This window comes from Carassius auratus, chromosome 27, assembly GCF_003368295.1.
Source record: "Carassius auratus strain Wakin chromosome 27, ASM336829v1, whole genome shotgun sequence".
Classification (NCBI taxonomy): Eukaryota; Metazoa; Chordata; class Actinopteri; order Cypriniformes; family Cyprinidae; genus Carassius; species Carassius auratus.
Genome location: NC_039269.1, coordinates 14727912 through 14754358, shown reverse-complemented (window position 1 = coordinate 14754358; position 26447 = coordinate 14727912). Strand labels below are relative to the sequence as shown.

General features: G+C 40.8%; 1 protein-coding gene across 3 annotated transcripts in view; it reads right to left on the bottom strand.

Moving 5' to 3' along the window:
• Positions 1-384: 384 nt before the first annotated feature.
• LOC113045599 (nck-associated protein 5-like) overlaps positions 385-26447 on the bottom strand; it is a 31391-nt gene continuing 5328 nt past the window's right edge. The window contains exons 1-12 of one of the 3 annotated variants that reach the window (XM_026206056.1): positions 15326-15592; positions 9545-9673; positions 9389-9457; positions 9208-9246; positions 8855-8974; positions 8428-8517; positions 5302-8348; positions 4536-4671; positions 4322-4397; positions 3638-3937; positions 3347-3495; positions 385-2460 (exon numbers count right to left, since the gene is read on the bottom strand). In XM_026206056.1, the coding sequence (XP_026061841.1) occupies positions 2209-2460; positions 3347-3495; positions 3638-3937; positions 4322-4397; positions 4536-4671; positions 5302-8348; positions 8428-8517; positions 8855-8974; positions 9208-9246; positions 9389-9457; positions 9545-9664 (4398 nt within the window). In that variant the 5' untranslated portion in view covers positions 9665-9673; positions 15326-15592 and the 3' untranslated portion in view covers positions 385-2208. Of the gene's footprint in view, positions 2461-3346; positions 3496-3637; positions 3938-4321; positions 4398-4535; positions 4672-5301; positions 8349-8427; positions 8518-8854; positions 8975-9207; positions 9247-9388; positions 9458-9544; positions 9674-15325; positions 15593-26447 lie in introns of those variants that run through there. The other 2 variants (XM_026206057.1, XM_026206055.1) reach the window with 2 other exon arrangements.

Sequence of the window (26447 nt, the reverse complement as noted above, 5' to 3'; positions counted from 1 at the left end):
TCATCCCAGACTGGGTTCTTGAACATGACAATGAGTTCACTTTACTCAAATGGCCACCACAGTCACCAGATCTAAATCAAATAGAGCAGTTTTTGGATGTGGTGGAACGGGAGATTCACATCATGGATGTGCAGCAAAAAAATCTGCAGCAACTGCGTGATGCTGTCATGTCAATATGGACCAAAAGCTCTGAGGAATGTTTCCAACACCTTGTTGAATCCATGCCACGAAGAATTAAGGCAGTTCTGAAGGCAAAAGGGTTCCAGCCTGGTACTAGCAATGTGTACATAATAAAGTGGCCAGTGAGTGTATATGAAGACATGTTTTTATACAGTCTATGAAGAAGACCGTATGTCATATTTTCTGTAATAAATACACCATAGATACATACTTAAAAAGGTTTTATTGGGTTGCATGAGTGATGGCGATTGCTTAGAAAGGAGATTATGAAACACATTTATGGCTTTTGCAGGACAAAGTGAAAACAAATCAGATAGCACCTTATATAAACATTTTACAGATATATTAACAGCTTCATCATAAATTCTTTTGTAAACATACCAAACTAATATAAAATATTCCTGACAATTACAAGGTAAATAACAAAGGTTATAACGGCAGGCAAATTTGGTAACTACAATAGTAACACAAACTACTTAAAAAAAAAATTAAAAGGAAAGGAATTTTGTGACAAATCAAGAATGACATTCATATAAGAATGAGGATTTTCGCTCTACAACATTTTTACACCAGATTGGAAAGACTGTTGGATTACAAAGCATATATGCTTGGGAATGTTTGTAATTGGTCTTCTGTTGTGGTCGTTTAAAAAAAAAAAATGCTATTGAGGTCAGCACAGATTTGAAAGGGTTTGGGTTGTACTATTGATCAACTAACCTATGGCTTTTTGAGCAACCACTTGAAATTTTTTTCTGTACGCTTTTTTGCCTGTAATCCATTTTTCAGGATTAGCATCGTCAAGCGCATACATCGCACCTTGACTTGAATTGCACCAAAATGTTTTAGGCTGAAGAAATACGATGGGTTTGTGGGAAAAAAATCTGAAATATTTCCCCTCAAAAAACGACTGCGTAATCAACATGAAACCTGGCCCACAGGAAACTACTTTCTATCAGCTGTGGAAAGATGCATAAGGCAGAGTCAGCATTATTACGTCAACATGAAGAAATCGTCAACCATCTTTTCAAAATTTGTAAGGAATGATTTTATTATTTTTCTCTCGTGTGTAATCAGTCAGAACCAAACTGGAATAAAAAATCCTGGGTTTAAGCTTTCTTAGAGTTCACGGATTGTAATCAGGGTGATCCAACAATACACAGTTCAAAATTAGGTCATAAACTACTGAGTCACATCATTGCAAAAACAAAGGTAACACAAAAAAATATGTCATGGTCAGATCTGTAGAGAACAAATTAACATAGAGACGTACAGCGAGACATGTACACACAAAGTCAGGCACAGAGCGTGTTTGAACAGAACATAAAAGGAGTAACCAATGAAAGATGGGTTTTGTCTTACCACACTATTCAAAGAAAATAAATAAATAAACGTAAATAATAATTCACGTGGAACACTGTAGCTCTTTCTTCTAGGGATCGCACTTACTGTATGTTGCTGCTACAAGGATTTTCTTCTTTAAACACAATGAAAAGTCTATGGTTGATGCAGTTTTACACAGATGCGTTTTTTTTCTTTTTTCTTTTCATGAAATATGCATATTAAATTAACTGAAAATCACATATATTAACATTCACTTTCCAATAACTTTACACAAATGTTACCAAAGAGTGTGTTGCACTGATGTTGCATGAGAACCAGAACATTCTGTGAGATCAAAAACTGGAAGACTGTTGCAATGAGCTTGGATTCGTCCTTGAAACGTAATTTAAAGATAATACGAGCTGAACACCACTACTTTTGCTAGCACTTCAAACAGAGAACACGAATGAGATGATATAATGGACTAAAATTACACCACCACAAACACTGTAAAAGTCCTCCTTCCGGCCATCAGGATAGAAATGTGGGTATTTCGTGGGTGACGTGGCGTGGGATTTTTTTTTTTCCGGTCAAAAAAATGGGTTATCCTGTAAGTATCCACCTTTGAAAAATATCTGGTGTCACTAGAATGGGGTTGGGGTTACAAAAAGTTGTACCTGGTTATCATTCAGTCTGAAAACACTTTCTTCAGCCTTGACTACCACACGAGGACAGGCTGTCATAGAGGGAATCGCTCAGGGACTCGGGAGTCTCAAGGACCTGGGGATGGCTTGGAGACAGGCCATCGTCAGGTCTCTCTTTCACCAACTCCAAACCAGTGTCCCTCACCATGTCTGGGTTAGCGGGAATCCGGCTTTTGACTCTACGTGCCTGACTGGGTTGAGGAAGACTTCTCAGGTCTCCCTCGCGGCTGGCTACCGAATCACTAGTCTTGTTGCACTGCAGGATAAACAGGCCCAAAAAGACACAATGAGTAACACTGAACAGTACAGGATAATATAAAATATGACAACAGATAATAATACTTTAATTATTTCATTAATCATAATATAACTTTATAACAGTTTATATGTGGCTATTTAAGTCAATTAAAAATCTTAATTCTTAATTCTTTTCAGTAAATAAATTAATTTGAAAAACTCAAATCTACAGTTTTGAATGCTACAAGTGAATTGATTTATTTTGAGGTTTGCTGAATTACATTAACAGTGTTGAAAGATTAACTTTCAGTGAACTTTAGAGGATGGCAAAGGTAAACTGAATGCAAGAAAGTAAACATGCTGCTGAAACATGCTGTGTGTACAGAAATTCACTGTTCAAAATGTTTGGGGCCACTGATTGATTTTTTTTTTTTTTCGTTTTAAATAAATGCACTACATTGATTTAAAGTGGCAGTAAAGACATTAATAAACAAAAGCTGTCCTTATGAACTTTTGATTCATCAAATAATGAAAAAATGTATCACATTTTCCACAAAAACGTTATGCAGCGTTGATAATGGAAGAAATGTTTCTTGAGCATACAATAAGAATAAGAAATTGATTTATGAAGGATAATGTGACACTGTAAATATATAATCTTAACAATATTATTCACCATATTACTGTTTTGATCAAATAAATGCAGAACTGCTTACAGTCTATATATTCTGTCCTATCAAAATAAAGGAAAAATGGCCAAAAAGCAATAAGAAAAGAAAAAAACATTACAAAATTCTTACAGACCCCAAACTTTTGAATGGTAGTGCATACAAATAGTTTTAATTAAGTAAAAAAATGTTGTAATTGTCTTGTTGGGTGACACTAGGATCTAAAGTGATGCTCACCCTCTTAAATGAAGTCTTGTGACTCACTGGCTCCACTCCGTCTCCAACGCCAAGATAAACCTCAGACGGCTCTGCAGATGCTTTGAGGTTTGGGAAAGTCCAGTTCTTTGTAGGGCCTAATTTCATAGGTGCTCCACAGATATCAGTGTCTGAAATAAATAAATCAAAGCTGAGAAATAAAGGAAAAAATAAACACTATCTGGATAAGAAACGCTATACTGTACAATCATTCTATATTGAAAACCTACATAACTGGTTAACCTTAAGTGACGGCTAAAAAGTACTATATACCATCATGAATGATGTTTGCAATCTGGCTGGATGGAATCTTGTTTTCCAAAGTGCTGGTGTGATGATCCATATCCTGACCCCCCATATAATCCTCTTCTAAACATGACAGCTCTCTCTCCAGAGTCCAGGTCTTGTGGGACATTTTCATCCCTGAGCCATGTTTTCCCTGGAGATGAGAAGGGTCACTCTCCCCATGGGCCTTCCCTTTGGGAATGCTTTTGCAACCAGCATTTGCACTATAGTCAGGAAGAGGGAAGGTGCCAATGCCACTGTCAAGGGTGTGTGTGGAGATTCCAGATCCTGAAAGAGAGGAATTTCAATAGAATATATTATTAAAACTTTATTCATTTAAAATACAAGAATGATTGTGCTTAATAATATTAATTAGAATTATAATGAAATGACTTAATATTAATTTTTATCTTATTTAAATTCTGCATGGAAACCTATTTTCAAGTAGCATTGCATAACAAAGGATCCCACCCTAAAAATCATGATAATGTTTTCCATACAGCTGTTGCTGGATGACTCGCATATGAGAGCCACAGAAATTCAGACGCACCTAGACTATTTATCATTAGTGACAGGTTAAAACCCATTTTGTCGCTGCATGCTAACCAATTGAAATTCCTGCCTCTGGAAACACTGAAAACCATGATGTCATGCATTGTGATCATGCCTTACCTGCAAAGTGTTCATGATGAATCGTCTCAGCCAGGTTCTCATCTGACGTGACATCTTTACTCAGTATTGCAGAAACCTGTGAAAAAATGTTTACGTGAAAAAAGTGCCATTTAAAGTGACGGGACAAACAGCCAAGAATGGTGACCCATACTCAGAATCCGTGCTCTGCATTTAACCCATTATTATTATTATATTCATGAATTTCACTTTTTACCTTTTCCATGTCATCACTGCTTCTTGTCTGTGCAGCAATGCCAGCGCTCTGGTGACTGAATACAGGTCTGGATTTACAGTCAAACGAGAGGCGTCGATGTGCCATACTGATGCCACCAGTGTCCTTCCCATCAACCCTTATAGAGGAATTTGAATACAATTGATGTGAAAGTACTATTCGTTGTTTGTCTACAGTATATTTACATTTCAGCCTGTTCATCTGAGAGAAAGTGTATGGCTTTGGAATACCGGGAATATAGCAGGTAGACTACTTTTATGATAACGCTATCTTCCTTTCTGTAGCTTTAATTTAATTTAAAGCATATGCAGCAGCCCAGCCATAATGAACTTCAAATCCACAAGTCATATTCAAATTAAATCTCAAAGCACATTTTCTCACCATACTGATTCATCAGATATTTCAATTAACTTTTAACACCTGAAAAAGACCTGCACTACAACTATGCACTTGAAGATTAAAGAATTAAGGATTTAAGTCATTAACTTGGTCTTTGACTTGTAGCTCTACTGTGGGTTGTTTTATACACGTTTTATACATGTATAAATAAAAAAAATTCTGAGAATATGACTGAAAATAATAATTAATTTAATAACATTCAATTGTGCTAAGCCAATCCAAATGGCATAAACCACTTTTTTTTACCTCCTTGAAATATATACTTGTGCTGGCTTTCTTAAAATGTAAAAAAAAAGAAGTACAAATTAAACACGTTTTAGAGTTACTCTAGAAGTTGGTTTGTACGAACCGGTTTAGCAGTTGCTGCATGAAGTTGTCAGATGGCACTCCTCTGTACATCACAGACAGCTGGCCTTGGGCTTGGTCCATCACCACCTCACAGGAATGTCCCTTTCCTTGTCGGTCCAAGGCCACTCCATTCACATAAGCCCGTTCTTCTTCAAGAGCTTTATGCAAACCCTCTGCCTTCTCAATCAGCATGGAAATGTTTAGGCTCTCGCTCCCGGTCTTCTTTGTAGCCCCCTTGGAATCCTTGCCCACTGAGGATATATTGAGTTTCCATTCTCTCTTGTCATTTACTTTTGATGTCTCTGGTTTACGGCTAAGAGCTGGAAGCTTGCTTTTTCTCAGACCAAACCAGTTGGCAATTCCATTGGAAGCCTTTTGCTTGACCTCAATCATTTGCCCTTTATCTTGCTCATGCAGTTTCATCATGTTTTCCTCAATGCCCTTCATGACCTTCTGCTCGATAGAGGAATGTGGACTGGGAGCAGAGTGCCTTTTTTCTTCAACAGACTCTACTGGCCTTGGTGGTGGAGGAGGAAGACTCTCTCCATAGGAAGAATTCTTCTTCTTATTTGCCCTGAGATGGCTCCTGTCCTCAGATTTGGACATGTACCTCTGAAACTCTTGAGTAGGTTTCCCATCTCGGTTCATAGAGGGTGGCACAGTTTTAGTTGGTGATTTGAGGGCGATTTTATTGGGGCTCCCAATATGTGAGCCAGCAACATTTTTTGCATTGAATGAAAGGTTATGAGGTGTCATACTCTTAGCATAGCTCCGCAAAGCCTGCGCAGCCTCTAAGTTAGTAGATGGTTGCTGCATCTTAGATTTTGGGCTCTCCTGCTTTGCTAAGAATGTTCTAGAAGATTCCTGTTCAAATTTGGAGACTAATGTGCAAGAGGGAAGAGACCTGACAGCTTGCTCAACATGCTGAAAGGCTGCTTGGTGTTTTGATACAGCACCATCAAGATGACCTGAATGGTATGATTTATCCTCAATGGAATCTGTATTTTTAGGAAGTCTATATTCTCCTGACTTACAATCAGAGTTTCTGTCAGCAATTTTGCTTTTATCGGTGGTTCGGGTTGATGTGCTTGCAGTGGACTGAATTTCTTTCCTTTCTGCAAGTGGAGGACAAGTTGTGGGCTCATCTGGGTTCCTCAACTTGCCAAGTGCAGCTAGTCGTTCTTTAAAAGAATGACTTGATTCACCTGAATGTCTGCCAATCCCTGATTTCTTAGGAACCGGCGGTGGATCGTTCCTTTTCAAAGGTGATTCAGAGCTTTGTGAATCATTATCTACCATTTCATTTTTCTCTTGGCTCCTGGACCTCATGCTAATCCCACTCTGAGCCTTCTGGGATGACGACTGACTAGGCAGACTGCGATGATTGACTTGCTTATGCCACACCAGGCTATCTGAGCTGTCCTCTTGGTCTGAAGAATCAGACTCTGGTGAGACTTCCTTCTGCTTGAGACTCGATGGTCGTTCTATGCCAAACTTTGTCTGCTTTCCTTTCGCACCTTCATTAGCTGGGCTGGAATTTTGAAGAGATGAGCTCACTTCTCCAAGCAGCTGGGATACATCGGTGCTGCACGTTTTGGAGATGTCAGAGACATTTTCATAGTGTGGAATTTTCTGAGGGGTCTTTTGAACGTGAGAACTTTGTGTAGGCTTGGCTACAGGAGTTGTTTTAGGAATACCACAGCCAAGGTCCTTTGGCAATGGTTCAGGGACATCATCAGGCTGGGGTGGAGAAGTTGGAGCAGAATGTGACTCTGATTTAGAAGGGGGCAGCTGTCTTTGCCTCTCTGTCGTAGTGGCTTTTCTCGTGGCTACAGGTGAATTGTGCACCTCATAGTTGTTGCTCCGACAAGGAATCTTTGAGCTACGAGTCAACTGAGGACTGAGACGAGGTGGAGCAGGTACTGCAGTACGTTCTCCAAGAGTGGGTATCTTAAGGAACTTGAGCAGTTTGGAGGGGGAGGCCTTGACCTCTCTAAGGCAGGAAACTTGATTTGGGCTGACTGCAACTTTCAATCTAATGGACTGAGGATCGGATGGTGTGTCTTTCACAGGGACGGAGATATCATCCAGTACTTTTGAGGCAGTATGATTCTCATTAGGAGAAAATAACAGACCTTTGTGGACTAGTTCATTTTCTTTGAGTCCAAGAGTAGGCAGCTTTGAGTCTTCTTTTGTTGCAAACTCTTCTTTCTCGAGTCTTTGTGGCGCTAAAGCGTTTAAGTGCTTCAAGTCCGAGTCCAGTAGCACCACATCAATTGTGCTATCATCACAAATCGTCTCATTGCAGGTGGTGCCGCTTGACCTGTTGGATTGAGATTCAAGCAGAAGGTCAGATAACCTGTTCTTGTCTCTTGTTTCTACCAACACGTGATCGGATCCTCTGGGCTGATCTCTTTCTGAAATGGTCAGTCTTGAGTATGCTTCAGGGACTTCTAATGAGTGGGGATCATTCAGAGGGTTAAGACCTTGCTCTGCTGAAAGAATGGACAAATCTCCAGATGTCCTATTCATGAACAGTTCACTTGTACCTGTGGCAGGCTTCAGGAGGCTCTGCATTTCCATGCTCTCTTGGAAATCCGGCCGAGCCAAATTGAGGTTATCAATGGTAATGGGGGCTGAAGTGCAACAAATGTGGCTACTCTTGGCTAAGCTGCTTGAACCTTTATTGGACAGCATCAGACATGTGCTACAACTACCACATTTTACATTGCTGTGCTCTCCTCCATTCAAATGCTGATGTGTGCAAACATCTGGACAGGAATGGGAACAATGTGCTTTGGGTGCATTGCACCTGGATGAATTGTCTCTACAGGCTAATACAGCCTCCTTGGAGGCAAGAGCTTGGCTATAATCACAGATCGAGGGAATGCCAGAGGAACGATGGTACCGAAGCGGATCTGTTTCTTCAAGCTTGCGGAGGACCTCCAAAATGTGTGCTTTCTTCTTCAAGAATGGGGACATGGCCTCCATGGACGTGGATGAGCCTTGGGTCTCTGGTATGACATTTTGTGCACATTCACTGCTTCCCTGTGGAACCAAATCATAAGGATGAGGTAAAGTTGTCATACAAGACTGACTTAACAAAGACTTTGTGTACAGCTCTTACCTTGGCCTGTGCATTCCTCTGAGCCTCAATCAGTTTGTTAGGTTCACTGTGCTGCAGCTCGCCGATGTGCTCCAGACAGGGTCCTGGCTGCTATGATAAGACACATCAGGTAAGCTTTAAGCTTCTTATATGAATTAATTTTTGGATTATGCAAAACACCTCATGTATAACAACTATGCATGCACAAGTTTTTTTGTTGCCTGTTTACACACAAATTCCTTGTAGTTACATGAAAAAATGCTGCCCAAGCAGCCCAAGAAAATTAAACAGGAAGAAGTTAATTGAGCCATATTTTCATTTTGCAAACAAACATAATAGAACATCCCTGTGGACTTTGAAGAATGTTTTGTGAAAAACAAATTTCAAACTAAAATCGGACCTGCCCTGTGCATTTTGTCATTGTATGTTGAAGGATTTAATCATTTACCTGCTGATGTACACATGACTGACTGTGCAGTTTCTCCTGCAGGAGCTCACAAAGTGTTCTGTTCTGCCTCTCCAAATCAAACACACGCATTTTCAGCTTAATGCATTCCTCTCTGAGATCCTAAAAGAAGAATCCATAGCTTTTAAAAACATTTTTTAAAAATATATGACTAGAATATTTAAATCACTTATTAAATATACAACCAACATATAAATAATCAATAATTTAATAATTCAATAATTTGAAAGACATATGAAAACAAATATGAATTAAATATAAAAGTCTTTAAGACTTTGTAGTTCAAATGAAGTTTTTATAACTATGCTCCTGATGCAAAACCACAAAGTTTTTACCTTTTGATTGAGCAAAGCTTGGACAACATGGTTAGCGACCTACAAACAAACATACAAATTACACATTAAATGCTTTCAGGACTATTTTATTTATCATCTGAATATCTAATTGGCTTCTGCATTATACAGAAACAGCAAATATCCACAGGAAGGCAAATGCATGGGTTGGTATGGAACTCACCTCATCCAAGCATCGTTCATATGCTTCTCTTTGACTCTCGTTTGCTAATGAAAGGGCAGAGTTCTCGGCCTATACAAAAATAGAACAGTTTAAACAGTAAGTCAAGGAAGAAAAGTCAACAAAACTGCATTCTTGGTGAAAGTAGATGGTACTTACTTGAAGTTCTCTCACTCGCTCCAGAAGCTCACTGCTACTCTCTTCCTCTAGATAGGACTCCAGATCACCCTCCTCAGACTCGAAGTCCTCATCTACTCTATGTTGGGCCTCTTCCGACATCGTCTCTACCTAACAAAAAGAAAGAGATTTTATTGTGTCTTTTTTTTTTTTACAGTTCCCACTACCTAAACCACTCAGAGTGAAATAAAAGCTGTACTAAATAATTTCTTCATATAAATCAAACTGTCAAATGTTTTTAATGTCGACATAAATACACTCTTCTGTCCCAGCTTGATATACAGAGAAAACTGTAAGTGTGAGGCAGGGCTGTCTGTTTGTCCAACGGATAAAAGATGTGGGGCGTGTTTGGCCAAACTGGTTTGAAGACACATCATTAATGCAATTCTCTTTAGTGTGCCAATGAAGCAGAAATTGCATACTCAACCTTTAAAGAGTTTCAGATTCTTGCTTATTTTAAACTGGGTGTATGCTTTTTTCAAACTGGGTGTTTGCATATTGTAAACAACTGGTTAAACAATCTGTAAACCAGACTTCCATTCATTTTCCAACATTCTTCTGTGCTTTCTGAGTTGCTACAGAACACACTCGCAGTGAGCCTTTTAATCTCGACGTAAAAGAGTTAGTGTGATTATCAAGCCTTTGAGACAGCTCTGAGTGATTAAGCAGGACTTGAGTCCCTGGCAAGACACATCTTCAGAGAGGATTAGACTGAAGAGGTCTGAAAAAACTTGAGGATTCCAGCCATCATGCAGATTCATGACCTACTGACTTACTGAATGGGGCACAGAATCAGATCCTCTTGACCTGCATTTAAATTAAGACAACAAAATAGTGTTCAAAGAAGCCTGTTCTAGTGCGTGCTAAAGAATATGAGAACACTTAAGTCTGAGGTATTCTGAAATTAAACCAATTACATATGAAATGTTTGCTATCCGAAGCATTTGTGCATTTAATAAATTATTATGGTCAAACCTGCTTGGCAAACCAAGAATTTTACCATTACCCAAATTTTGCAGTGCACATAAAGATATTACTTTATCAAACGTAGGGATGCACTGCATTACCCATATTGATAGGTATTTACATTTTGAAGCCATTAACCAATATATTGTCCAATGTTCAACTTTTTACTTATAACAAAACTTATAATTATACAAAAAAGTAACATTTATGATCCAAAAACCAGTGTGACCAAAAAATATACTGGATACATTTTGAACTCCAAGTGATATAAAAATATATATAAAATTTGCTTCTCTTGTGTTAACAATCAGATTTTAATGGCTAACAGTGTTTTTTTTTTTTTTTTTTGTTAATTTAAGCGTCCTTATCGTTTAACTACACGGTAGCCTCCAGTGACCTTTATCCACCTATTCCCATCACTGCACTATACCATAATCTTGACCTTCAGTATGAACACCGGATGTAGTCAACAGATGGACTATCACTGCAAAACTGAATCAAAAAAATCAATATGTTCCTGGGATGTATTCTTTATTGATCCTCTAGGCATTCTGTGTGCTCATTTATGTAGCAATGTTATCCATAGACTCTAAATGTTTGCTAGTGATTAGCTTAAATGAAAACTACATATCTGGAAGTAAATGAACACAAAGGCTATTGGGGTCAGAGGGTTGACAGGGTGCAGTGGGTCAGAGAGCACTGCTCTGTTTAACAGTAAAGATGGCACAATTCGACAGGCTCCAGGCCACACTATAGAGCTGGTAGTTCCTGCATCGCCAGAAGGCTCCTTTCACATGGCAAACTCTTTTCACAAGGACACAAGGCATAGCCTTCCAATTGAGAAAGATATATTTGCAGCCTAACTGTCAAACATTAAGCCATGCAAAGCAGAAGCATTTATATTATTCATACAGAAGACACTTTTAAGAAATAAAAAGACAATTGATACATAAGTGATAAATGATCATTTAAATCCAGAATTGAATTCATCTACAAATCCTATAAAAGTATTTTACGGCCAATGTACCAGATATTTCATAAATAGCTAACTATATAAATACATTTTAAAATAATAAAATAAAATAGTAAAATAAAATAAAACTCACCAAGAAATCAATATAGTAAAAATCCAATGCACTGTAGAGTGAATAAAGCTAGAGGAGTAGTAGGTATTCCAGGTTAGTACTCTTGTTTCTTGTCTGAAAGAAAAAGCCTAAATAAAACATCCCTCTGGACTTCACTGTGTCACGCTCGAGATGTGCATCTGTCTAAAAGAGTTGTGTGATAAAGATGATCTCGAGCAACAAGGAAGCTAAATCTGCATATTATGCGTACGTGATGGCATATTGGTTTCACAACATTTGCAATACTGGATTAGCTAGAACTGTGTCGTGTCTCTACATTTTTACCCTATGTTGTTAATGCTTGACCGTTTTCCAAATGCTGGAGGCCAGGGCAGGGCAAAATCTCAAGAGGATCACCACCAGCTTAGATCATCTTTCTTTTTTATCTACGAATCACTTGCAGGCAATAAAAAAAATTAAGTATCAGTAAACTGATTCTGTTGAAACAGAGCCTCAAAAGCCTATTTTAGAATCTTTATGATAATACTGTCAGTGGAGAGATCAGTCAAGAACTTCCCCTCTGTTGCTACTGTACTTTTGGGCCTTCTTCTAAAGTCTCCAGAGAGACAACATCCAACATTATGACCAAACAAAAACAATATTTACTGGCAATCATCAGTGAGCTATTAATCGCTGCAGGCAGCGAGTGGACTAAACTTCAGATCAGGTTTAGTCGAATGCGTGAAGAAATTATTGAGATTAATGTGAATTTGATAAAATTATTAATTTAAAACATGCAAGACAAAAGAATGACTCTTTTACAAAAACCGATGTCATTATCATGCATGAATCGCATGGACCATCTTAATGACTTGCAACATTGACAGTTATTGAACCGAATAGAAACAGGACTGAAGTTCTGAACTAAACGGAGCTGAATAATGATGATTTCATCTTCTGGTTAATTTTACAACATTATTATTTTCCTGAAAAAATCTGTACTATATAAAAACAACATATATAAATTATGTGACTTTACTTTTTTTGTTATTTTGGAACATGACAGCAAAATATTGGCAGCATTATACACTGAAAAGAGTGGAAGAGACTTGCACCTTTTGTGTTCATCAAAAGCCAAACAGGTTTGGAACAACACGAAGGTGAGTAAATTACATTTTCGGATAAAGTGTCCCTTTAAGAATCATGCATGAAAAATCCACATTGATCAACAACTATTCTGAACACACAGGATGGATGTGCCCACCATAATATCTAGGCTGGTTATAGCCCTGCTGTATATACCATAACATAGTGGAGTCGGTTTTAGCGACAAGCAAAAACAGACGCAAACAAGCACCCATGCCAACAGGATTCTTGGCAGTGCTCAGGCACAATGCAAGCCCCATAATCCACTGATATGCTGTATAGTAAATATAGCAATAAAGCACTGTGGCATACCCAAAACAGGGCCCCAAACTCATTTGTCTGTAAAGCAGTACATTTATCGAGGCTAAGCTTCTGAAAGACTACTGTTAACGTTGGTAGGACTTATATTCTCACATACTTCTGAGTCACTGGCTTGGTATGATGCCCAGAGGAGAGAAGTCTACACAATGTGATTAAGACTAGAAATCAAAGCTATGCTCTGAGACGAGACTCCGACAAACACGGCAGAGTCAGACACCAGAGGCCACGGTCTCTTTTCCTGAATTAATCAAACACAAGAGAGCCACTCTTATCTGACAATGTAGAGGACACAGCTTCTTGAGAGGTTGATCAAAGGATGTAGAGGAGAATGTCTACACCATCGGGGAGAATAATGAAGGAGTTTTAGATTGCACACAATGTTAAATTTATTTTTATCATTGAACCACAGGCATTCATTTATGGTCCTATCTGTACAAGAGAAGGGCGTCAAGACCAGCAGAAAATCAACAGCATGCCTTCTAGTTAATGTAATTTATATACTTTTCGGCAATTACAAAAACAAAATGATTGGTTGGCAGATTAAACCATTTGAATCTGGTAATTAATAGTACAAACAGTTATTATTCAAATAAATTTAGTACAAGCCTTTTGAACTTAGTCCTTTGAGTCGGTGTGCAAAAATATTCATGTTTCTACAACCAGCTTCATTGGAAAGCCGTGAATGAATGAACGGCTGCCATGGCGCTGCATTTTTTGGAGGTGTGACCTCGTACAGTTATGAATGATATCTCGAAAAATGCAAATTAGGATTTAAAAGTATGTCGATAGAAAAAGGGAAAGTGGATGTTGGGGGAGGCCCTGGATGGCTCGGAGGGGTGGAATAAAGCAATCAAACAGAACTAGGGCTCTCTGGGATCCCAAAATGTGCTGGGAGCTCCGCCTCCATCCCCCACACTCGAAGAGTTATTAAGAAGCAGCCAATCGGCATCTGCAGAGACGGTCTCTGATTATTCACACCCTGCACAATGGGCACAGAGCCCACTGACACCTTCATAACCCAATTATTGATCTTTTCGCATGATTTACGAGCTGATAAAATGATCAATCACAGAGAGAGAGGGAATACACAGTCTGCAAATGCACTGGATAGAGTTCTAATGAATACAAGCACTCTGTGGCAAAGCAAACAAACATATAGACCTTCCATCAAGTCCCTAAGGGCATTATTTTTTCTCTTTGATGTAAATTATTCCGGGGATAAAGAGTCTCTGAAGTACGGCGAGGAAGCTTCTATTCCTGAATGTGGCATTAAATATATAAAATCTTGAATAATGCAGGTTTATGCAGCTGCGATAAAGATTTCCATTCCAATTTTCGGTGTGCTCTAAAGATTATTTTGTCCACTCGCTCGGGATGTCGCATCAGTGACAGCAAAGCCCTCCCCACCAAAATGTTTATGGACTCTCTGGTCCTCCATTTTGCACAACACATAAAAGGCAAGCCATGTTACTCAGTAGCTTTCAGCAAAGTTACCATGCAGGCATCTGCAGACTCATGCACTATTGCTGTCCTTTGCGGTAACACACCTATCTAGACGAAGTACGTTGTCTACATTTACACGGCCTTAACTGTAGAATTATCTACCTAAAAAGAGGACTAAGCAAAAGCTTCAGCTTTTTCAATGTCTATTTTGATTCGCAGACTAACTGTGAATTAACTCCATCTAATTCTCAATTACTTACAGTCAGCTTAGAGTTAAATAAGGGGATCACTGACACCCAAACAATGAATCCTTCAGGCATCACACTGAACGATGAGCCATGTTGTCCCTCATCCAAAGCAAATAGATTTATTTTATTTCTTTACATTTTAGCATGCAACTGCTTCTCTAAACTAGATGGCGATGCAATAGACTTTTTAACAGTCCATTTAAAAATGGCATCAGCTGTTTTCCGGGACAAGGAAAACTTGTATTGGTCATTTCATTACACTATGCAAGCTTAAGCAAACCATTTTGATTGATTAACACACAGAATCAATCAATGACCTACCTGCAACTTTCTAGAGCTTTCATAAACATTAATGCAAATAGAAATATATTGTAAAGATTGCTGTTAAACTGTTTGCCAAGCGTTGAATGCATAGTTATTCCATACCAAGCCAAATCTGATATCCAACATATCATGAAACACACTTCTGACAAAGTGCCTGCAAACACAAGTCAATGAAATACAGCGAGAAACATACAGACAGGATTCAGCCGGGGCTAAGAACCAGCGCTGTGAACAGCTATGGATAAAATTACCTTTAATTCCAGTCAGAACATCCCAGACGTTTCAGTGCAGCCCATGCAAGGCACATGTGAAACACGGGACCCGGATCCGCTAACGCCACAAAGAAGCCCGTTGCAATTTTTTAATGTTCCCCTTTGGAAATCCTCCTCACATTATTCGGTAAGTACAGTGCCTGTCATTAGGTAAGTTCGGGGAAGCTGTCTATGCTGTATGCAGTGGCCTCCATGTCCTCCCATTGTTCAAGGGAGTGTGAGGCAGGCATTCTACCCCAATAGACCCAACCTACTACAACAGCTGTGGGCCAGCCCCCACCACCTATCCTCTGAGTGTCTCTCCCTCCTCCAACGGCTGCAGCTAAATATTAACCCTACTACTGCTGGAGAGGCCATAAAATCAGAGGGGGTTATATTTCAAAAAGGCATCCCGAACAAAGATGAGGACAAGGACGGATATCCGAACGAGCACAGGGGAGAAAATGGAGTCACCCAGGCAACTCAGCCCCTTGTCAAGGAGCAGGAGCTTCTTTTCTAAGAGGATTGAGACTGCTTTATCAGACTTGCACTGATTGGATTGCGACTGCAGATACTGTGGAAGTTAATGTGGAGCTGCGTGACCAAAAGCTGACCTGGATAAAGAACACTGCTGCCAAAGATGCAAGTGTCTGGGAAAAGAAGACACATCCCGGATACATACTTGAAATAAAAAATAAGAATAGAAATATGTAAAATAAACATGGCAAAACTCATAAAAAAACTAAAACTACACTGAAATTATAATAAAAAGCTAATTCAAAATATTAATACACACTATAATAGTACATGAATAATACCGTGAAGACATAATACACTCATATTCAACACTAATATTCAATATACCATCTATGAAAATAATATCTTATGCAGTGTTGTTAAAATTATTTTGTTTTAGGAAGTTTTAGATATAAATAAGATCATTTGTGACTAGAAAACAAGAAAAGACCAAAATTAAACAAATGAACCCCTTTGAAAGCACCACTACATTAGCTATACACATTCAGACAGACGTATTTGGCCAGTAGATCACATCTTCCAATGTTTTATTGGTGTGCTTTCCCATGAGCATTAAGATACTTCATTAAAGTAGTTTTAAACTAAAAAAGATGTTCTTTTCCATTCAGTTGCGTTTCATCTAGCTGTTTTTGAAAGCATTTTATGTCAACGAAAACCCAACACCAATTTATCAAAATACACAGGTCACCCTTAAAACAGATTAGGATGAACACGATGTCCAATCTCTAAACTCAGGTATATAGTAAATTTTCCATGTTTCGCTTGGCCACACACACTCCTTTGGCAGTGAGCATGGACAGACGCATCTAGTGGGCCGCTCTTTTTGAGCGATTTAATCACTCGCACATGCACAATAGCCCCGGGCTGCACGTGGATTGTGTGCAAGGACATCAGCGAACTGTAACACTGATGAAAAGCTATCCGCAAGCTGGAGCTATAGAAGTAAACATAAGGTAACTCACTGACTAGTCAATTTAGAAAATATGTCATATATGTATATTACTTAAAAAGTTTTTTTTTTAGTTTTTTGTTGTTGTTGTTTTCTTTTAAGAAGTCGGACTAAAGCAAACTTTTTAAACTGTCCTGTAAATGCTTTAGTATGACTGTAAATTGTACCGGTCTGGGTTAAGTGTCCTCGTATGGATAATATGGCTGTAGCTCACTTACACATTGTGTCATGCATACTTCAACAGACAGATTCAACTCTTGCTCAGTTGTAATTGTGCATGTCACTTACATACTCATTGGTAACTTGAGAGGAGATTTTGACACTTTCGTAATCCTCCCCTAATAAATTTTAAAAAAAAATCACATTGCTCAAAGGGCAACAAAATTCTTGCAGGCACTTAAGGCTTATCTAAATATCTTTGAGTTATGGCTACAGGGCCGTCTGCAAGGCCAAAGGGCTGAAAGAGCTCATCCTTGACTGTGAATGAACCTCAGATCATGACCCTGGCAGACACTAATTCATATGTGCATGCCTCTAGGAGGAATTCCACCTCAGATAGTGTTAGTGTCTTCACATGAGACGACCAAATTGGATGAAATGACCCAAATGCAAAGGGGGTCACATGTTGTCTTGGAGTTAACAGTCAAGGGGTGAGAGCTTTCTGGACAAAGGGCTATTGTGATCCTTTAAACTCCACTTTCACGTCTCTAAACACCCATGAGGGATAGACTTACGTCATTACATATGATCCGGATCCATAATGAGGTGTATTGTGATATGAAAGTCTTAAATGTCAGGCATTCAGAGTCTTATTGGGAGGTCGTCTTGGCTTTCCAATGTGTTACCAATTCACTACTCAGCAATGACATGCAAAGACGAGCACACTTGAAAGCGTCTGTAAGCCCCAGGTGCCAAGTGACATTAACATGCTTGTAACAGTTCTGCTGAACTACATCTCCTTAAACACAGCTGGACATTTGGCCCAATTAGAAAACCTCAAAGGAAGTAATGCAGGCAATTACATTTAAAGACGGTTGATTGAGCCTGACTGAGCAATATCTGGAGCTCACAAATGTTACATAACTACAATAACGTTGTGATTTGATAGAGCTGATTAAGGAATCTTGGATTCTGTGTGGGAGACTATCGGATGCTTGAGAAAAGCATGTTACTGAGATACCACAAAATTATACTCCACAGGATACAGAACAGAAAGTGAAATATTTTAAAAGACACATAATATATTACACTACATCAGTTATTTATTTTTAAAATTAGTATCTATTACTTTTCAACATATTATTATTATTAAATGGTATTATTGCATTACTAATAGTAATTATTGTGCAATATTATTGTAGTGTATCTATATGTCCATGGATGGATGGATGGATGGATGGATTTAAAATTCTACAACAAAATGGCACTAAATTATGAATAATAATAATAATAATAATAATAATAATAATAATAAATATTTTATTGTATTCAAACTGAATTTTTCCTTTAGCAGATATCATAATTAATATTAATTTCTATAAATACATAATGTAAATAAATATTTCATAATGTAAAAAAATATCTAAATAAATACAATTTAGGCATCACAACATTGTTGTGAAATTTACTGTTGATTTTAATAATTGATTTTAATGTGTTTTTCTTTTAGATAGTAATACCATGCAATAATAATAATAATAATAATAATAATAATAATAATTATTAATGACTGCTAAATTTAAAAAAAATATATCAGCTAATAGGTATCGGTCTGAATTTTAATACCATACCTAATAAAAAAAAAATCTTTGCAACAGACATTTGTTAGCGTTAGGTCCACTTCCATTTGCCAGCAGTTGGTCAATGACAAAGCCTTTGGGTGACTGAGGATTAAAGGAATAAATCAGGCTCATTGTAAAAAAAAAAGCCTCCATTGAGAGTGAGACAGCTTAATGGGCGGTAATGTGCTGAACTCCATGTGAGGTGGAGGGGATGATCCACCTTTCAGAAATGTGACACTAGTCCGAGGGGGAGAAGGAGGAGGGGTGGGACGCCACTGTGCTAAACTGACCAGTCCTTCTGCCCCGCGGGGAACACGTCTTCAGTTTTACAGCAACAATTATGTAGCAGTAAACACTGAAAATTGAGTACCATGACTTTTTACAATAAACAATGACTTATCTAACAGTATTTATCCTCCGCATCTATTCAAGGATGAACACTAAATTCCAAATACACCATGCAAGTACGAACCGTACAAACACGCCGAGACAAAATAACCCGCCTGCCAAAGCAAATTTGACTTGGAGGTCACAAACACACGAGTAAACGCTGTATCTACGGGACAAGGACATCTGGTAAAGCCAAAGCAGAATAATCTTGTAGTCATGGTTACCACCTTGACTAAATGTCACTATGGCTACTGTATTGGGAAAAATGAGGGAGGGTCGGGATCGGGTTCCATTGATAAACAAAGGAAAGAAAAGCCGCACGTTTAACAAACCTGGAAAAATGTTCTTCCATTGTAAAATAAACAGCTCAGGATAATAAAACAGTGGGCTATACGCTTGGTTTAAAGACTGGCATGTGAGTTGCGCTGGCCGAGCCGGTGTCCTCGTGCCGGCACTGTAGTAAAGTGCAGCGAAGCCGGGCTTTCAGCAGACTGCAGAGCCAGTGAACATGGACACAGCCACTGAACATCTGGACACCAGGCGCGGTGGCTCAAAGAGGATGCCCTCCAGCACCTTCCAGCTGGGATGCACAGTCACTTCAGCTCCCTACCTTCCCTCTTGTGTTCTGCCGCATGCGGCTGCAGTCCACTTAGAAATGCAAGAATTTATATTTAAGCGTATTAATGTGTTCTGCATTCCGTCCCACCATTAATCCTCTGCCCTACATACATAAGTAAAGTCTGTCTGTTGGTTGTGATGCCTAAACAAAAATGTTGATTCATTATTTTAAAGATTTTTATTTTAATAGTGTAGTTTTTTTTTCCTCTATTGTACATAAATAAATAAATGTTTTCTGTCACCCAAAATCATTGTAATGCCTAAATCACATTGATTTGATATTGACAAAAACTTTTATTGATTGTTTTTTATATATAAATGTAGTTTTTGTTTTATTTACATTACGAAATATGGATGACCTCTTCTGTTCTGCCACACTGTCCACTTAGAAACGCTAGAATCCACATTGAAGCCATATTAATGTGTTCTGCATGTACTTCTGTCTAGCCATTAATCCTTTCAGCTACATAAATATGCCAATTCTGTCAGCCAAAAGAGGTTGCAGAGATAACTGACCGCTCGTTTGAGCCAGATTGATAATGTGGGTGTTTTAAAAGAAGTGACCCTGTGGAAGGGCAGGATGCATATTTAACATAAACATAACATACATCAGCTTTGGTAAGCCTCTCAGGGGAATAGTTGGCGTAATTAACAGGCTAAAGGTCACTGGATCCTAAACCGCCAATGCTTTCATTTGGAGAGAAAAAAAGAAGGGAAATGAAAGCACGTGAGGCCATTTTTCCTGGCTTTCAAACAGGGTGGTGGTGTGGCTTTTCAAAGGGGGTCCGTGACTGTAGCCTCTTTGTGCCAGAGAAAAGGGACCCCTGCCATATCAAGTGTATGGTGCTGTACAACTGCCCCACTCTACAGCAATGATGATGAGGTTTGTTTGACTCTCATTGCTGCCCAACCAAATCGTAGACATTTATCCCTTCTCTCCCCAAACAGGATGTGCCATTGACCTGGTTTGCTTGAATTGATTAAGGCCACATTCCGAAGCATATTTCCGCTGAGTAAAACTATGAATTGAATGTTTGTTGCAGCTGAAGACTGGCGCACTGTGAGAAACCAAAGCAAATGTTTGCTTCGCTTTTTTTTTTTTTTTTTTTTATCTCTGCAGTGTGAATGTGAAGCAAAATAAATCCATATATTTTTGCAATGGTGCATTGCTTTCACTTGGTCACCACTGATAGGTTCTCTAAGCACCACTGTTCAATGCAAAAGATACTGTTACTGGCCAAGTATCCAGGAAGGTAATCTTGACAAACCCACTGTAATAATATATACATTAACATACATGGGTCCTTGACATAGAAGACTGTCAATGAGAAAGAAATGGAAAAAAACATTAGAAAAAATATAGTTTAAAATGCATTGGCCATGTTTCAGTTTAATATCAGTACTCAAACATCTTTTATATCATTTTCTACAAAAGTCTAATGAGTTAATGACCAATGCTGATAACAAAAACTATTACAAATAGTTATGTTAATTGAAATAATGCTAAAATGAAAATACAAATTTAAATATTAGATGAAAAACATAACTTCCAAAATGGTTAAACAGAAATGCTGGCAAACAATTCAAATAAAATAAGCTGAAATTGAACTACTAAATTTACTAAAGCTAAAATTGAAAAAAAAAAAAAAAAAAAAAATTATATATATATATATATATATATATATATATATATATATATATATATATATATATATATATATATATATAATAAAACAATATAAACATAAAAGCTAATTAAAAATATTAATCAATATTTAATTACTACAGAAATACTAAAATAACACTGTTAATGGCTAACAATGTCATGTGGTGTAACCAAGAAAAATAAAATATTTTCCTTACACCTTTTAAAAGATGTGACCAAAAATCCTAATAATCATCAAAACGTTTTTTTAATACTACTCTAAAGGGCTCCTCACCCTCCTAATTATTAAATCATAAATATGATTATGGATCGACCATTTACAAATTAACTAACCTTGCCTTGTTATTTTATCAGGAAATCTTGTCAGACACCCATATACATGTGAATGTGTAAAATACAGGTACGAATTTGCAAGAAAGCCTCACTATGCACTTCAAAAACACAACACAGACTGGAAGGAGAGAATGCTGCAAGAGTAATTGCCCTCATCCAAATATCTGCAGTGTTTGTGAAAACATCTCGGTTACGTATGTAACCTTGGTTCCCTGAATAGGGAACGAGATGCTGCGGTGACGTCACCACGTATGGGAACACCTCTGGTGTGACGAATGTCTGAAGCCCTATACCATCCCGCCAATCCTATTGGCCAAATGGCGCATAGCACCACCCTGCGCATGCGCGCGCATGATATACCTGGGTGCAGCGCGCCATTTCGCTCAGATTTCATGACTGAAGATGAAGAGTTATCAAGGTACGGAACGGCCAGAACCGCAGCATCTCGTTCCCTATTCAGGGAACCAAGGTTACATACGTAACCGAGATGTTCCCTATCATAGGTCACTTCGATGCTGCGGTGACGTCACCACGTATGGGAACGATATACCAAAACGCCTGACGTACCTGATAACTGAGATCCGAGGAAGCAACTGCTCAAGCGGAGAGAACCCGGGAGCCAGGGGCCATCCTCACATCCAGACTGTAGGATTTGATAAAAGTGCTCGGTGAGGACCATCCTGCCGCAGCACAGATATCATCCATAGAAGAGCCACTGAGAAAAGCTTGAGAAGAAGCTACAGCTCGAGTGGAATGAGCCTTAACCCCTAAGGGTGAAGCGAGTCCGCGCGCCTCATAGGCCAAAGAAATCGCCTCCACCAGCCAATGGGACATGCGCTGTTTTGTAACTGCATGGCCCTTACTTTTATGTCCAAAGCAGACAAACAGCTGGTCAGAACCACGCCAAGGAGCTGTGCGATCCACATAAGTCTTTAAAGCTCTCACAGGGCAAAGACTTAGATCTCCTGACCCGGCCTCGGCAGGCGAAAAAGCTTCCAGAACCACTTGCTGAAAGCGAAAAGGGTTAGATGCGACCTTAGGAACATAGTTAGGCCTGGGCCGCAGCAGCACCTTCACAGAGCCTGGTGCAAATTCCATGCATGAGGGTGAAACAGAAAGAGCCTGTAAATCCCCAACTCTCTTGAGGGAGGATAAAGCCATGAGAAGAAGTGTCTTCAATGTCAGGATTTTATCCGATACGGTCTCCAAGGGCTCAAACGGATGCCCTGATAAACCTAACAACACAATGGATAAATCCCATGAAGGAACTCGCACAGGGCGGAAAGGCCTCAGCCGTCGCGCACCCTGTATGAAACGAGAAACTAATGGATGACGCCCCACAGAGGCACCGCCTATGCATTCGTGGTAAGCTGAAATGGCTGCCACGTAAACCTTTAAAGTGGCTGGTGTAACGCCATCCGAGAAACGCTCCTGGAGGAACTCCAGCACTGAAGCCACTGGGCAGTAAACTGGATCCACATTATGATTACCACACCAGGCTGTAAACAGTCTCCACTTGAAAGCATATAAGCGTCTCGTAGAAGCTGCTCTAGAACTCAATATAGTCTCAGTAGTTTCAGCAGAAAGACCGGGACATACTAACGCACTCCGCTCAGTGGCCACGCCCACAGTTTCCACAGATCTGGCCTCGGGTGCCAAATCAGCCCCTGTGCTTGTGATAATAAATCCTGTCTGATGGGAATCTCCCACGGAGAGCCCGCTAGCAGACTGATCAGATCCGCAAACCACGGCTGCGTGTGCCATCGCGGAGCCACCAGCAGCAGCTGTTCCACTCTGTCCCGGCGTAATCTGCATAATACCGCTGGGATCAAACGAATCGGAGGAAAAGCATACAGACTGGTCCTGGGCCAGCTGTGAGCTAACGCATCCACGCCCAGGGGCGATGGGGAGCGTAGGGAGAACCATAGCGGGCAATGCGTAGTCATGCTCGATGCGAATAAATCCACTTTCGCTTTGCCGAATATCCGCCATAAAAGATCCACCGTCTGGGGGTGTAATCGCCATTCTCCCTGTTCCAGAGCCTGTCTGGATAACAGATCCGCTCCGAAATTCAATCGCCCGGGGACATGAATGGCCCGGATCGAGAGAAACTTGTCCCGAGACCACAGAAGAACACGCCTCGCCAGCCTGCACAGGGGGCGAGAGCGCAATCCTCCTTGATGGTTCAGATAAGACACAACCGCTGTGTTGTCTGATCTGAGTAGCACATGACGGCCGATCAGCAGATCCGAGAAATACTGGAGAGCCAGAAAAACTGCCAGTAATTCCAGTCTGTTTATATGCCAGCCGCGCTGAGCCGCTGTCCACACTCCGTGGGCTGGTCGCCCTCGACACACAGCTCCCCAACCAGTCAAAGACGCGTCCGTCGTGACAGTCTCTCGGAAAGCATAAATTCCCAATCGAACTCCTGACAGGAGAAATTCGGTTGACATCCAAATTTTCAGCGACATCACACACCGCCGTGTCACCGAAATCGTGCGATGCGGGAGACAACGGGGTGAAATATTCCGCCTTTTCGTCCACCACTGAAAAGGGCGCATTTGAAGCAATCCCAGACGAATCACGGGGGATGCTGCTGCCATTAGACCCAAGAGCCTGAGGCACAATCTCACCGTCACCGTGCGACCCGCTTTGAAGTGCCGCACGCATGACGCAATCGACTGAGCGCGCGCGAGAGTCCAGATCTATTCCAAGAAAAGTTATCCGTTGAGAGGGAGTTAAAACACTCTTCTTGAAATTTGTTCGTAAGCCCAGGCTGTTTAAATGATTCAGCACAAGATCTCGGTGAGAGTGTGCTTGAGTCCGCGATTGCGCTATCACCAGCCAATCGTCCAAATAGTTCAACACACGAACGCCCTGGAGCCGCAACGGGGCCAGAGCTGCGTCCATGCACTTTGAGAACGTACGGGGCGCTAAAGCCAAGCCAAAGGGAAGAACGCGGTACTGATACGCTTTGCCCTCTAAAGCGAATCTGAGGAACTTCCTGTGTCTCTTGACGATCTGAATATGGAAATACGCATCCTTCAGATCGATCGTAATAAACCAATCGCTTGGTCGGATCTGAGACAGAATATTTTTCACCGTCAACATCTTGAATTTGCTCGGTCTGAGTGCAAGATTCAGACGGCGTAAATCCAGAATGGGTCGTAACCCGCCGTCTTTTTTCGGTACCACGAAATAACGGCTGTAAAAACCTGTCTCCATCTGAGAGGGGTGTACTTCTTCTATAGCCCCTTTGCTCAGCAGAGCTGACATTTCTTGTCGCAGCACCGCCATTTCCGTAGACTTCACCGTAGTGGGAAGAATTCCGCGGAAAGGAGGCGGGCCTGTCCGAAACTGAATGGTGTATCCGTGACAAACCGTGCGTAACACCCATTGAGGAATGCCGGGCAAGCGTTCCCACGCGGCCCGAAACAATATTAACGGTTTCAAAGCTTCCGCTCCCAGCAACGCCGTCATACGCGTTAAAACGACCGGACACGAAAAACCCGTGGTGTTCGTGCACCGGGGAAGCGTATGCGCCGGAGTCGTTGCGTTCCGTTGAGTATAATCCTGAAACGTGTCCACGGCAGGAATTAGGCCAACAGATGGAACATCGGGCTCTGCCGCTAGCGAAAAAGCGGCGGCTGTGTGAGCCGTCATAAACGGGCCGTTTGTGTAGGGTCCTTGAGTCGTCCCTCGAACTCCGAAAGCAGGATTGCGCAGAGTGTCTGAGGGAGCGTCTGTCATTACAGCTCGATCCAATGTTGCTCGAGGCGCTGTTAGCGGCGAGACAATCAATGTTTGAGCATGGGGACTGCAATGAGAGTGTGGGATGCGCGAAAGCGGTCCGACAGCGCTCTCTAGCGGAGGGCACAGTCCCTGGCAAGCAGCAAAAGGATCAGGAGCTGCTATTCGGCACCCGAGAACGAGAGGCTTTAGCCGTCGAGGTCAGGTTCAAACGCTTACGTTGACGCTGGTGCGCCGGAGGAAAAACCCTAGGGCCCCAGTCCTTACGAGGAGGCGCCATGGGTGTAGGTTCCTCTCGAGAGGCTGCTCGCTGGCGGTGAGAGGAGGTTGAGCGAGAACGCGCGGGCGCTTGCCGGCGTTCGACCTCCCTGGGTCTGCGGGGAATCAGCTGGCGGAAAGCGGCTGATTGCTGTTTCGCTGCCCTGAACTTCTCCACTACTGACGTGACAGCCTCACCGAACAATCCATCCCTGGAGACAGGGGCATCCATAAGGAAAGATTTATCCTTCTCCTTTATATCGGTGAGATTAAGCCAGAGGTGGCGCTCTACCGAAATCAAACCGGCCATAGTACGGCCCACTGCACGAGCGGTATGTTTGGTAGCGCGTAGCGCCAAATCCGTAGCTCTACGCAGTTCTTTAACTGCCTCCGGTGTGATGCCCTCACCTTCATCCAATTCCTTTAATAACTCCGCCTGGTAGGCCTGAAGGACCGCCATAGAGTGGAGCGACGCAGCCGCCTGACCAGCCGCCATGTAGGATTTACCCACCAAACTAGACGTGACTCGACACGCCTTCGAAGGAAGAAGGGGGCGAGACTTCCAAGCCGCGGCCGAACTAGGCGCAAGGTGTTCGGCGAGAGTCTCTTCCACCGGGGGCATCATAGTATAGCCATGGTTCGCCATATCAGAAACGGTGGCGAAATCCACGGCCGCGGCGTTAGTAATCCGCGCCGAAAATGGCTGTTTCCAGGACCTCGAAACCTCCTGGTGGAGGTCCGGGAAAAAAGGCAAAGGCCTTCGGGGCTGTGTAGGTGTCCGACTGGTTAAAAAACGGTCGTCCAGCTTGGAAGAAGGTTGGGCCTCGGCCTTGTCAACCT